This window comes from Gekko japonicus, unplaced genomic scaffold (genome assembly GCF_001447785.1).
Source record: "Gekko japonicus isolate JY-2015 unplaced genomic scaffold, Gekko_japonicus_V1.1 scaffold1075, whole genome shotgun sequence".
In the NCBI taxonomy this organism is placed as follows: Eukaryota; Metazoa; Chordata; class Lepidosauria; order Squamata; family Gekkonidae; genus Gekko; species Gekko japonicus.
This window is the reverse complement of record NW_015169809.1, coordinates 409,594-423,553: the sequence shown is the minus strand read 5'-3', so window position 1 is coordinate 423,553 and position 13,960 is coordinate 409,594. Positions and strand designations below refer to the sequence as shown.

At 40.7% G+C, this 13,960-nt stretch overlaps 1 protein-coding gene across 1 annotated transcript in view; it reads right to left on the bottom strand.

Annotated features, from left to right (window-relative positions):
• The window catches only part of HMGA2 (high mobility group AT-hook 2), a 41,868-nt gene that overhangs the window by 26,778 nt on the left and 1,130 nt on the right, over positions 1 to 13,960 (bottom strand). The window contains exon 2 of the mRNA XM_015417145.1: positions 11,982 to 12,068. Coding sequence (XP_015272631.1) covers positions 11,982 to 12,068 — 87 coding nt within the window. The remainder of the gene's footprint in view (positions 1 to 11,981; positions 12,069 to 13,960) is intronic.

Below are 13,960 nucleotides of genomic sequence, written 5' to 3'. Positions count from 1 at the left end.
CCATTCAGAGGAGACAATGAACACTTTGGATCTCCAAATAATGGCAATTATCTTAGTCTTTTAGAACTAGTGGCAAAATTTGATCCATTTTTATTTGCTCAGATCAATCGGTATGAACATTTTGGATCAGGCAATTCCTCTTATTTGTCAAAAACTATATGTGAGGAAATGATTCAACTCATGGCAAAAAAAAGTTAAGGATGCAATTCTGGCTGATGTGAGAAAGGTTGGATATTTCAGCTTTTCAGTAGATTCCACTCCTGACATTTCACATACTGATCAGTTGACTTTAATTATCAGATATGTATCACCTGAAGATGGTTTGCCAACTGAGAGATTTTTAACTTTCCTTGAGCTAAAAGAGCACTCAGGAGAAAGCATGGCTGATTTAGTGTTAAACTATTTCACTACTGAGCTTGAAATTGACTTTAGAAAATGCCGCGGGCAGTCTTATGACAACGCTACCAATATGGCTGGTAAGTACAACGGTATGCGGCAAAAAATCATTAAAAAAAACCAATTTGCAAGATTTATTCCATACACAGGTCACTCTTTACATTTGGTGGGCCGTTCAGCTGTGGATTGCTGCCTTGATGCAGTGAACTGTTTTGGCATTATCAATGAAATTTATACCTTCTTTTCATCCTCCACAAAGAGATGGGCAGTCCTAAAATCATTTTTGCCACTTCGGTCTAAAGTGCCTAAATATTTGTCAGACACTAGGTGGGATGCACACTCAAAAGCCACAGAAGCTGTTTTGGAAAGTCACAATGCCATCACTGATGCCCTCAGTCATTCGTACTCTGATGTTAATAGGAAGGGGGAGACCAGGCTTCAAGCTAACAATCTTTTGCAGAAAATGGAAGAACTGGAATTTGTGTTTATGCTGCATTTTTGGACCCGTATGCTAGCTCATTTTCACAAGGTCAGCAAAGCCCTTCAGAAATCAGACCTGTTATTGAGTTCTTGTGCAAGTTTGTACAGTTCACTTCTGGATTTTTAAAGGAAAGTTAGAGAAGAATGATAAACTTGAGAAACAAGCAAAAGCCATCTTGCCAAATGTTAACTACAAAACAAGGAGACAAAGAGTAAGGGAACAGCAAAGAAATGACAGACATGCATCTGATACCTTAGATGCACTTTCTTCAAGATATAAGTTTAGGATAAAATCCTTTATTTCTATATTAGATGCACTTGAAGCCAATTTAAAAAGAAGAAATACTATGTACAGTGACGTTTTGTGCATAATTGTAGGGTAATTTGGGTTTTGATTGCAAAAGCACTAATTTTTTTTGACTGAGGTTCACCTGAAGAGACAGGGTGGTGAATATGATTTGAATCAGCATACAGTCTCTTGTTTTTCTGTGTCTCTAGTCAGATGGAAGGGACTACTCAAAGGAGTGTGCTAAACCATGAACCAAATAAATGATCAGCCAAGTCCTTCTGTGGCTCTCTTTTTGCTGTCTTATATCACCTGCATTGTTTGCTCTGTTCCATGAGTTTGCTGCTGCTGGCTAGTAGCTACTCTGATCTCATTACTTACTTTGACAGGCCTTTATTGGCATATGTAGCTCTGATCTCATTGAAGAGTTCCTGTAGAGAGAGAACCTCAGAGCAGAACCAGTCACCTCTTGCTTCCTTCTAAAGGAAGGTCTCATGTTTCTCTTTGGCCTGAGCATCAGAACATCTAGGGTCCCTGCCACACGGGATGGCTGAAACGCGGCTAATCAGAGCCGCACCAAACTTGAGACACCGCGGCGGGATCCCACAGATACCCTCAGCCGCGGTGCATCGCTCCCCGGCACGATCAGATGCCGGGGAGCAAGAGTCCGATAGGAGGGGGAGGCTGCCGAACTGCGCATGCTCGAGCATGCGCAGTACGGCTGGGGGGCGAAATGCGGCAGCGCAAGGACGTGCCGGCCGATCCCACGGCCCGGCTTGAGGCGCTCCAAGGGATACAACCACCTAGGTAGGTGGTGCTTTTTTGCTGCGCGGTATCAGCGTTTGGGACGGAACAGGGACGGGCAGGCAACGATTCCCAGATGTTGCCGTGGGATCACACCCGTTTGCTCCGCCCCCATTCCGTCCCCCTCCCGGCCCAAAACGCCTCATATGAACACGGCCGTAGTTTACTTCTTAATATGTCTTTTAAAACTGACTGTTTAATGACAACATAAAGTAGATTCTAAAAGTGCTACACTGTCAGGTAATCATGATCATATTATTTACACTTCCCAGGCAATATAATTTGTAAACTCAAAGTTGTTTTTTTAAGAATAACATTACAACTTCATTTTCCTAAGAATCAATGCTTATTCCACAAAAGGTTTACAAAGTTCAGTTATTGCAAAACTTTTTCAGTGTTAATTTTAACATTTATGCATTTTTAATCACTATGGTATTTAACAATAACATCTTATGTCCTTTAGAGGAGAAATTGTGAATTGCAGAATTTTAAATACCCGTCATCATCCTTGGCTTCACTCAATTTTGTTTGTAACACTCTTCCATTTTCTTCTAGTCATGAGGGTTGAGGGTTGGGAGGGGTCTCACAAGTGGAGTAGCCTAGGGCCTCTCTTCATCTAAATCCGGCCCTGATGCTGACAGTGCAAGGTCAATGGACTCAAAGACTGTAACTCTGCTTAGGATTGTCCCGCTTATATATCCAAACCTTTCCTGCTCAAAATTCAAGTGAAAAGCCTCTTCTAAATTCCATCTCAGCATAACCACAAATCTTCACATATCTCTGGCTCATTGGGTAGGTTTCCTTACTATGACCCAGCTTTAAACCATAAAAAGGAAAACTGCCACTTACCCAATATCTAACTAAATTAAAACTGCCAGTACTCACTGGAGAAAATAAAGATATGGTACCATCTCACTAGGGAAAGGCAGTGTGGTATAGTTCAGCCTTGTCAAATCCCAGAAGCTAAGCAGAGTCAGAACTTGGAACAGAGACCACCAAGGAAGACTTTGCAGAGGAAGGCAATGCGACACCACTCTGCTTCTGACTTGTCTCAAAAGTCCCTAGCTGTGGTCACCATAAGTCAGTTGCAACTTAACAGCACTTACATACACATGTATGATCTCACCAGAGGTTCACAGTGCAATCCTAAATAGAGTTTCTCTTCTTATTTATTTATTTTATTTCATTTATACCCTGCCCTCCCTGCACGCGGGCTCAGGGCGGCTTACACAGGCACAAAAGTGCGATAAAAATACAACAAGTTAAAACAATTAAGGCACAAGTGCAGTAAAAGTCAACAGTTAAAACAGTATAGGCAAAAATCCACATCCCACAGGATACATAAATGACTACAATACTTACTCCCTATTGCATATCCCAATGGGATCAAAAAAGGGGGGGGGATGCCATGGGCCACGATATTTCATCTGGCCAGTCAGCCCGACGCGGTGGAACTGCTCTGCAGTCGCACGGTGGTGGTAGTGGCGGCGGCTCCTACTCAAAAGCCTGGCGGAAGAGCTCCGTCTTGCAGGCCCTGCGGAACTGTACTAGGTCCCGCAGGGCCCTGATCTCCTCTGGGAGTTCATTCCACCAGGTAGGAGCCGCCACCAAAAAGGACCTAGTCCTTGTGGCAGCAAGCCTGGCCTCCTTGGGGCCCGGGGTCATTAGGCGGTGTTGTGACCCCAACTGAAGTGCTCTTTGGGGCCTATGTGTGGAAAGGCGGTCCCTCAGGTATGACGGACCCTGGCCATGTAGGGCTTTAAAGGTAAGCACCAGCACTTTGAAGCAAATCCGGAACGCTATAGGCAGCCAGTGCAGCGCTTTCAGCACAGGATGGATGTGGTCCCATGATCTAGAGGCACCCGCTACCACCTGGCCGCCGCATTCTGCACCAGCTGCAGCCTCCGAATTTGCGACAAAGGCAGCCCCATGTAGAGAGTGTTACAGTAGTCTAGCCTTGAGGTGACCGTCGCATGGATCACTGTGGCCAGATCACCACAGCTAAGGAAGGGGACCAACTGCCGCCCCAGCCGTAGATGATAAAAGGTTGCTTTGGCAGTGGCTGCCACCTGGGCCTCCATCATTAAGGTGGGGTCCAGGAGCACTCCCAAACTCCTAACCTCCGAAGCTGGCACCAAAGGTGCCCCATCGAAGGCCGGGAGCGGGAGCCCCAATACCATACCACCCCGACCCAGGCACAGGACCTCCATCTTCGCCGGGTTTAGCTTCAGCCGCCTCAGCTTGAGCCACCCAGCCACGGCCTGTAAGGCCCGGTGAAGATCTTCTGGGTCGGAGTCCGACTGGCCACCCAACATCAGATAGAGCTGGGTGTCATCGGCATATTGATGACACCGAAGCCCATACATCCGGACAATCTGGGCGAGGGGGCGCATGTATATGTTAAATAGCATCGGGGAGAGTACTGCCCCCTGGGGCACTCCACATTCAAGCAGGTGCCTCCGGGACTGCTGCTCCGCTAGCCCAACCCTCTGTCCCCGACCTTGGAGAAAAGAGACAAGCCATTGAAAGGCGAGCCCCTGAATCCCCATGTCGGCAAGGCGGTGGGCCAGCAGCTGGTAGTCAACCGTATCAAATGCGGTCAACAGATCTAACAACAGCGCCGCCACACCGCCTCGATCCAGATGTCTACAGAGGTCGTCAGTAAGGGCAACCAGCACTGTCTCCATCCCATGCCCCGGGCAAAAGCCAGACTGGAATGGATCAAGGACTTAGGAGTAAGGGGTGTGATTCTGATTAGGACTGCACTGTTAGATAGGCAAAGAATCTTTTGAAAAGACTGAAGAAGCGCCACCAGCCAAAGATGAAGTAACTTCTGTATATGGCTAATTTATTTTGTGTACTATTTAAAAAGGAACCCCTGCAGATCAAATCTTTGTCTAAAGCCTACACAAGTTATTTTTTTAATGTTATAAGAAATACCACTAGCTTCATGTGGAAGTACACTAGAATCAGACTAATACATGTTATCATGTATCATGCATCTGAACTTATTCCCAACATTCTACAAATTATTCTTTAATAAGTATATATTCTTATATATACTTAACGAGTCCACTCCATTGCCTCTTTTTTTCTGTGTCTGCTCTTCAAGAGTAAGACAAATTGTTTCTGGTTGTGATAAATCTTGGCATGGGACCTGACATGATTTTAAATGTGATGCACTCCTGCAAACAGCAGAAAGTCAAAATGGAAAGAATGTTTATAGACACTTAACATTTCAAACATTTAAAAAATTAACATTTAAAAGTGTTTCTTTGGAAGCAAACAGCAGTGGACATCCACATGAATGATTACAATTGTCACTTAACATTTTAGAAAAAGAGGTAGCCTGAGTAACTTCTGTGGTTTAGTGTCTGAAGAAAATGGCTGTTAGAATTTGTATTTACTTACACAGAACAGTTCTAAAGACCGCTGAGCATAGTTGAGATACGCCAGAAAAAAGAATGGTTAGAATCTTGAAAAATATTTTGCTTCCCCATAGACAGAACATGCAAAGCATTTTTTATTTTTTACCCAATAGACAGCTATATACCCGTGGTGTCTCCCAGAAGCAGATCTGTCCAACAATGCTCCTGAAACTGAATCCAGGAAAGACAGAGATGTCGATAGGGAAGGCTGACTGTACAAGGTTAACATCAATTCAAACGGATCGTGTGATGGCCTCCTTCTCTGATTCAGTATGTCACAGGAAGCAATGTCGCTTTTAAAAGAGTAAGTTGGAGAAGTGGCTAGGAGTCCTTTCTGTTATCTATACAGAGTTCACCACCTGGCCCCCTATCTTGATTGTGCTGACCTTGCCATGCTGATCCATGCCACTGTAACCTCATTATTAGATGATTGTAATGCATTATACATGAAAACTGTTTGGAAATTTCAGCTGGTACAGAATGCTGCTGTTAGACTACTGACTAGTTTATGTCTGTATGATTATATAACACTGGTGCTTTGACTGCTTCATTGATTTCCTATTTGTTTCCAGGCATAATTCAAGGTGATGCTTGTTACCTTTAAAACCCTTCACATCCTGTGACCTGCATACCTAATGGAACATATCTTATAAGATTCTGTGTGTCAACTAATGACATTAGTTGCCTCCCTTCTGAGAGTCCCCTCTATTCAAGAGGTCTGTTTGTCTACAGCCCATAGTGCTGTTTTTCAGTGGCAGTGCTCACACTTTTGAACAGCCTGTCATGTATATTATGGAAAGCTCCTACAGTCCCTTCCTTCCATAAACAGCACAAAGCAGAATTATTTCTATGCACCTTTAATAGATATAATGAATTAATGTCTTTGGCAGCTAGTAATGATAGTGCTGCAGTTTAAACTTAATGTATTTTATGTGTTTAACTATCTTTTTAAATTGTGTATATTTGTATTTTGCAACCTCCTGCCAACCTAGCAGTTCGAAAGCAAGAAATTGCAAGTAGATAAATAGGTACCACTTCAGTGGGAAGGTAACAGCGTTCCGCGCGCCTTGGTGTTTAGTCATGCCGGCCACATGACCACGGAAATGTCTTCGGACAGCGCTGGCTCTTCGGCTTTGAAACGGAGATGAGCACTGCAACCCTAGAGTCGGATTCGACTGGCTTTCAAGCAAGGGAACCTTTACCTTTTACCTATATTTTGCAAACTGCTTTGGGCATTGTGAAAAGGTGAGACATAAATATTTTTTTGCTTTCCATAAACATGCAACTGCATGAAATGTATGGAAAAGTATCCAAAAGATGAATAATCACAATCAAACTAGCATAGGAGAAACAGATCTATACAGATCAGCATGTTTTGAAAATGTCAAATGACTGCTTCATCATATGCCCATATGGGCACTCAGCCCACTCTTATTGTACATCTCAATTGATTAAACAGCTTTACAGAAGCATAGTCGATATAATATTTTTATTTATTTATTATGCATCTTACATGATTTTCCTCTCCATTTTCATTATGAACTTGGCACATGAAGCAGTCACTCAACTTGAATACCATGTCTCAAATTTTGCAGGCATGGGTTTAGCACTATATTGTCTATCTGTCAGTATGGTCAAAGCAAACAGTGCAAAGTAAGTTGTAGAGACAAACTGAAGTTTAAGATTACAGAAAGGCAAGTTATCAAGCAGAAACAGAAAAGGATTTGTTAGATCATCAAGATCAACTGTGGAGGCTTTATAGGACAAGATCGTGGAAAGTAATGCTGATGGCTGCCAAAGTCAACTGAGCGTTTGCTGTGATGTTCTCCATTACTGTGGGAGGGGGATCACTGTTTTAAACAAATGGACACCAAGGTCTGAGAAGATCAACCCCTGTTAAATCTGCCACTCTGTGTCGGCACAACTGACCTCAAAGTAGGGGGTTGTATTCTGTTTTTTAAAGTATAAATAAATGGTGGTCTACATGCAATCTTGACAAATATTCTTTGGCTCTGGGAATCACACCCAAATTTTAGGAGCCAGACTCATTTTTCAGTGTTTCATATTTTAATGATGAATTTTTCTAACAATTGCTAACACAAAGAAGAATGTGCCATCAAACTGCAACCGACTCGTGGCAACCCCTTCCACAGGGTGTTCCAGGCATGAGATGGTTTACTATTTATTTCCTTCAATTGCCCTCCTCCATGTAGCAACTCCAGTCTTCTTATCCAAGGACTGACTGTGGCTAGCCCTGCTTAGCTCCCAAACCCTGACTGGCTTGGGCCAAACCAGGCTAATCAGGCTGCTTGCTACCACAAAATTTAATCTTAATATCTTCATCGTTTCTTGTAATTGTATTAAAGTTATGATGAAACTGTTGTAGCATATAAATAACTATATGGGCAACTGAGGTTGTCATCACCACACCAAGAGCTAACCCTGACTTATGTTGTCCCGTTTCCTCATAATTCCATTATTGCTTTTAAAAGCTCCATTTAATTGAATATTGTAGTCAATATAGAAAGCAACAGATTCAGAAATGAATAAACTAGCACCACTGAAAGTAAAATTAAATTTGCATAAAAACAAGCAATAACAAGAACTTCATAAATATTTATTTTTATGTCATACAACAAAATATTCTGATGCAAAATGATAAATAAGCTTTTGGTTGGATTGAGCCTTTTTGGTGGTCAATGGAGACCTCTTCCTTCCTTGTTCACTAGTGAAAAACTGTCTGGACCCAACCTTTTGTTCTTCCAATGAGAATTGCCAAGAGATGCTACAATAAAGTCACTGCTGAAAATATTAGGTGCCACAATTAAATTTCTAGAAGCCATGGTGGCCTGGGACACAGATGGAACCTACACTTGAGAATTAAGTTCCTTCCTTAAACTCTGATTGTGGCTACTGTGGGAGACACTGTATGCAGAATGCAAAAATACAACAATATTGTAAAGATATAAACACATAACCCATTTCACTAGCAAGCTGGTCGGTGTTCAGCATAGAAATTTGAATACATATATTTCAGGAAATTCCAGTTTGCCCAGAGCTATTCTCAACTTTCACTCCATCAAAAAACAAGTATTAATTTTAAAGTCAGATATATACTTCTGAGGTGGGCTGAATTTGATGTCCCTTTGATTTGAATGGGATTAACTTCCAACCAACTATTACTGCCCAAGTGTACCTCTTCATTTCAAATAATCAGTTGCCTATATAATTTTACAAAGCACAGACCAAGACTATGAAAAACTTAAATCCCTGTAAACAGAACAGTGATTCTGACATTCCTTTTCAGAAACATGTGAACAAAGGTGTCTTTTATTTTTTAAAAAAAAATCACATATTTTTGAGCAGATTTTCAAGCGATTGGAGACATAAATTTGAGAATGCTCTGACACTCAGGTATAAAGTGAATAGAATTTTTTTTCTTTGCCTGTTGTCTCTTACTACAATTTTTGCATAGATTCCGAGTCATGTTTGTAGTTTATAAATCTATTTGGGTTTGAATAGGGTTCTTTTGTATTAGCCCAGTTCATGGAATCTGAATAATAGACATGAAACAAGCGGCTCAGTTGGTCCTGCTGCATTCTGTATGTATTGTCAAGTTTCACACTGCTAATTTCCTAACAAGCTCAGTTTGTTTTCAAATGCCCTCAGGCTAGCTTTCTAAGTCCAAACATAAGCCATGCAAGTAAAAAAAAACCCACTATGCACCAGGAAATTTTAAATACACACTACAATCCCCACCCCAGGACAATCCCAACAGATTTAATGATCTTTGCTTCTAAATTATAACAAAACGAGATCCAGCTACTTGTGTGCATATTTTAAAATTCTCTGCCAGTTGTGTAATACATTTGTAATCAGGCTGTATAAAGTTTGCAAGAAAACACCTGACCAATTAATTATGAGTGCCTTCTTAGATCTCCTCTGTGAATTCTCATGGTGCACGCTTATCTTGCACATTGTGAGCATAAATACATTTCAATTAGTTTGCTTTGAAAAAAGAGGCCACCCATTATACTCCAAGAATTCCAACAGTTTTTCACCACATGTAGAACTGCCACATTTATGAGTAAAATGGCCCTACTGGCAGCTGACAAGCACTGCTTTGGAAGTTAGAAATAAAACATATAGACAGTTTACAATGATTTAATAAACACACCTCAGAAAGTTACAAATAGAACAGGTTACTTTCCAAATTTAGTATTTCTCCCACCAACCCCACCACCACCCCCTCCCCCAAACCCTGAACCTATAAAAGAATTAGCAAATGTTTCCATTAATTCAAATTACAACTAAGGGTGTGAAAGCATCCAGTGAAGATTAGGCTTTGGTATCACCTAAAGAATTCTTACAGGAAGTTCTAATGGTTTACATATGGAGCCTCCCCCACAAGCAAGATTTTCCCATTCATCACAATTCAACAGTAGATGAATTTGCTTCTATATAGGCAAATCTGTTGCCTCTACTCAGATGAATGGGACAACAATATAAAAGATCCAAGTATTCATCCATGCACATACAGATCCCTGGAATCACATCAGTGACCTGAAACTTACTTCCATATCCATGTTCAATAATTATAATGATCTTATAATATGTATATTGAAAGAAATTCCCGAGTAGGGACATTTGGGGTGAGAGTTTATTTACCTATGGAAAACCTATCAAACATTTACCTATAGGAGACACAGGGAATTTCTTGCATGGGTTCCACTGAAATGAATGGGTCTCATACAATAACACAGCTTCTATTTAAAAATGCACTTTTGTACAACTACCATTCATTTCAATGGAAAAATACTGAAAGGGCACCTTATGGATTTCTTCCCAGTGGAGCAGCCCTTATTACCTACAGCAGAAAGAATAAGCCAATCATCTTTTTAAAAGCATGGTTTTAATAGTAAAGTTCTATGTCATTAATCAAATTTTATTATGAACTACAGTGTGAAATTTTTGTCTCAATTATTGTAGGAACTTTGTGATCTCTGAAACTTCAAACAGTATGCTAAACAAATCAGACTACCTTTCTATAGCTATCACCAACCTTACTTTTTTTTTAAAAAGAAAGGGTATATTATTTAATACTTCTACATATCCTTAGCTCTTCAGGTAAGTCCCACTGAAATGAATTAGTTGCACTTCTCAGGAACATGGTGAGGATCACACTAGAAGTGTGTATACTGCTGAAATATGTACATATTAAATATCTTTGCTGCCAGCATTATTTTAAATGCATATTACAAAGACTACACCTTGAAATTATATTTGCTTGAGCACATAATATTCACAATAGTGAAATCTAGTTTGATTTTTTTTAAGTTTAACTTAAGCTTTATATCTTGTTTTTAAACATGTCTTTAAAGCTACATTAAGAAATAAGAGAGCACTGCAGTGAGAATGAGATTATTAAATACCTAGTTAAAAAGGCATATCACTTTGTTGATTGAAGACATGTTTTTAACATCAGTTGCAAAACAAAAGGAGAGATTTTAAAAGGGGCTTCCTCCATTTATATTCAAAAGACTGAAAAGAAAAGAGGTACAAAACCATAGTCAGACCCTAAATAACTTTTTATTATAAGTTGCTGTGGTAATTTAATTCAAACAAAAAGGACCTATTCCCACAGACCAAAGAACCCAATTGAAAAATTAATTATCACTATAAGAGCCATAATCACCTTTCAAAAAGTATCCCACTGTAGAACATATAGAAGGAGCAGAATGTACATCAGCACTAAAACTGACTTCTAGACTTGGAAAGTTCTTGTTTTCAACATAGTACTTATATATGAACAGTGCTGATACTACTGTGTAATTTGTCTAGAGAAACATGACTCCTGTATTTATTTATTTCCAAAACTGCATACAACTGTTTCTTAAAGCCAGAAGTACTTTTCTTGTAAAAATCCTATCAGCCTTGTATTACAAGTCTCATTTGTACACTTAAAACAAAGTTTTCACCTCCCAGGTTTAGCTTTAAAGCTTAACAAAACAAAACAAAAATGGGGACCAAAAAGACATTTATGTCATTGATGGATCTATTAGTCCTTATTCACTGTCAGTGTTCAAATTGTAATAATGATTCAAAAGTTCTCTTTTTTTAAAGGCCTCCATTAAACTAATCACTGAATACTGCAAGGCAGGCTGTGACAGTAATTTCTAATCACTTTTTAAAATTATACATTTTTAAAGCATTCTAATTTCTATCACTACATCATTAAGAACACATTCAGCAAAACATCCATCTCCACCATACAGTCTGGATATAAAACACATAAGGTTGTAGTATCTGTATTATTCAACATTAATTTCACAGTGCTGAAGCTTTATTTCTTCCAGAACACACAGTCCTGGATGCAAAACTGCTTAAAGGTACATACAAATAACTGTTTCTTTCCCAAAAGGTAGGAAAACTTCCCTCACATGTCCAGGATCCTCCTATAGCACTCCTGTGTGAAATATTATTAAAATGCACAAACCCCTGAGGTTCAAAATAAGTGAAATCCTTTGGCTAGTGCCTGATGAGTGCATGGTAATGTAAGCAAATACCCTGCTCTGAAGGAAGCTCACCTTTTGAGCTGCTTTTGAGGGACTCTTGTTTTTGCTCCCTTTGGGTCTTCCCCTTGGTCTTTTAGGAGATGGCTCTCCAGCGGGTTCCTACAGACAGACAGAGGGGAAAAAACACAACATGCTATTGTGGCAAAGATCCTAAGAACATGCTACAGCACTTAACATCCACAAAACCCATCTATGTCAATGAGTGACCCATATTTAACACTGAAAGAAAATAAAGATAATTCAAAATAACCGAGGGTGCCCATTAACTAAAATGGCCCTTCATTACACCCTAGGCCAAATTTTTACATCCTGACACTGGGGAAGCATCCTTCCAAGAAAATTGAACAAAGATGATTTTTTTTTTGGTAATTCTGTTTATTCAGGACTTAGTTGAAATGCATCCATGTACTTTGCATTTGTAATCATATAAGAGAGTAAACAAAAATACTTTGATAAAGTAAAAAGTGAGTATCCCCCATGTTACAAAGGGAATTTGCCATGGCCTGTTGTTTTCATTTTACTTCCATTTTGTCTAACCTAATGGAATTTTATATATCTTGCGTGGGTGGGGAGGGTGTAGTCTATAGCATATCCTGGCAAGAGGAAAACAATGTAAAAGGTGTCTGGGATTCAAACTCCTTCAACTGTACAAGGGCAGCAATTGTTTTAGCTACCCTACCATGCCTTCTCTGTTTGATAGTAAATAAAAGAGTCATTTAAATGGATATGAGTAAGTTTTCAGATTTCAAGTATTTATTCAGTGAATCATATGCACTAAAGGGGGGGGGGGATTCCACATCCAGTTCCAAAACTGAACATTTCATTTGAATTACAGGATGTGGAAGGACTAATTAAATGCTGTTTGTTAACTTAAACGAGTTTTAAAATTCTCGAGATTGGTAAACTCTTTTGGGGTGGACAGGAAACTTAATTTACACAATAACTTTACAACAGCAACAATATTGTATACTGATGGGGGGGACACGGTTTCTACGCAGTCCCTTGAAACTGTAAACACTCCATTGTCGAATCAAACAGGGCAAAACCCCCCACCGCGTTTCTTTTTTGCAAAAACAAGCTGGTACAGGCGGAGCTGGGAAAGATTATTTGAAGAAAGAAGTGCTGTGATCGCGATAGCTCAACAAAGGTACGCAGCAGAGAGGCGGGAGACTTCAAAACTCTAGTTTCCCAAAGGTATTTGATTGCACTTCGGCTGCGAAAGGGGTGGGGGTGGGGGTGGGGGGTGAGAACTCAGTTGGTGCTCACCCTCCCCTCGACCTAAGCATAAGGCGACCCTTTCAGAGGTGTTTTGCATTTCGGGATCCAGATCGCTTTGCTGATCATCTGATTTGCTCTGAAGGAAGTGGTTTGACGCTAATGAATGAAGCAAACTTTTTTTCTAAGCCCGCGGAAGTCTGTTTTAAATGCATTTAGTAGGCAATCTCCACTACCGATCGCTACTTCCGAGGAAATGGAAATCACTGTCGAAAAAATGCAAAAAGCCCTCCAACCAGTCTACAGCTTACCTAAGCAGGCTCTGCCGTGCTGCAATTGCAAACTTAATTGGTTGCATCCGCAGACAAGAAAAAATCGCTCTGGGGGAGGAGAGAAAACCCCTGGTACCCCCGCTGGCCTATTTACTTTGAAAAAGTACAAAGCACTTCTGGATCTCATATTACCATGTGAAGCGAAAGAGCCAGGATTCCATCGGACCTAATGGCCAGCAAGGAAACACCAGGAAGTACCCTGGGTTTCAGGGAAATGCGAGGGGGAGGGGGCCGGGGAAGGGACTGACCTCGCTCGCAGCCCCCAAACGCAGAGTCCCAAGAATCGTCCTCCCTCCAAAGACTAGAGCGAGTTTCCAGAGACAGGGGCTAGCTAGCCAGTTATATAAGATGCACTGCAGGCGTGCAGCCCACAATGGAGAGCCCCTGGTACGCGCAAATGGGGCTGAATTGGGTTTTGGGGGGGGGGGGAAACCGAAACGGGGG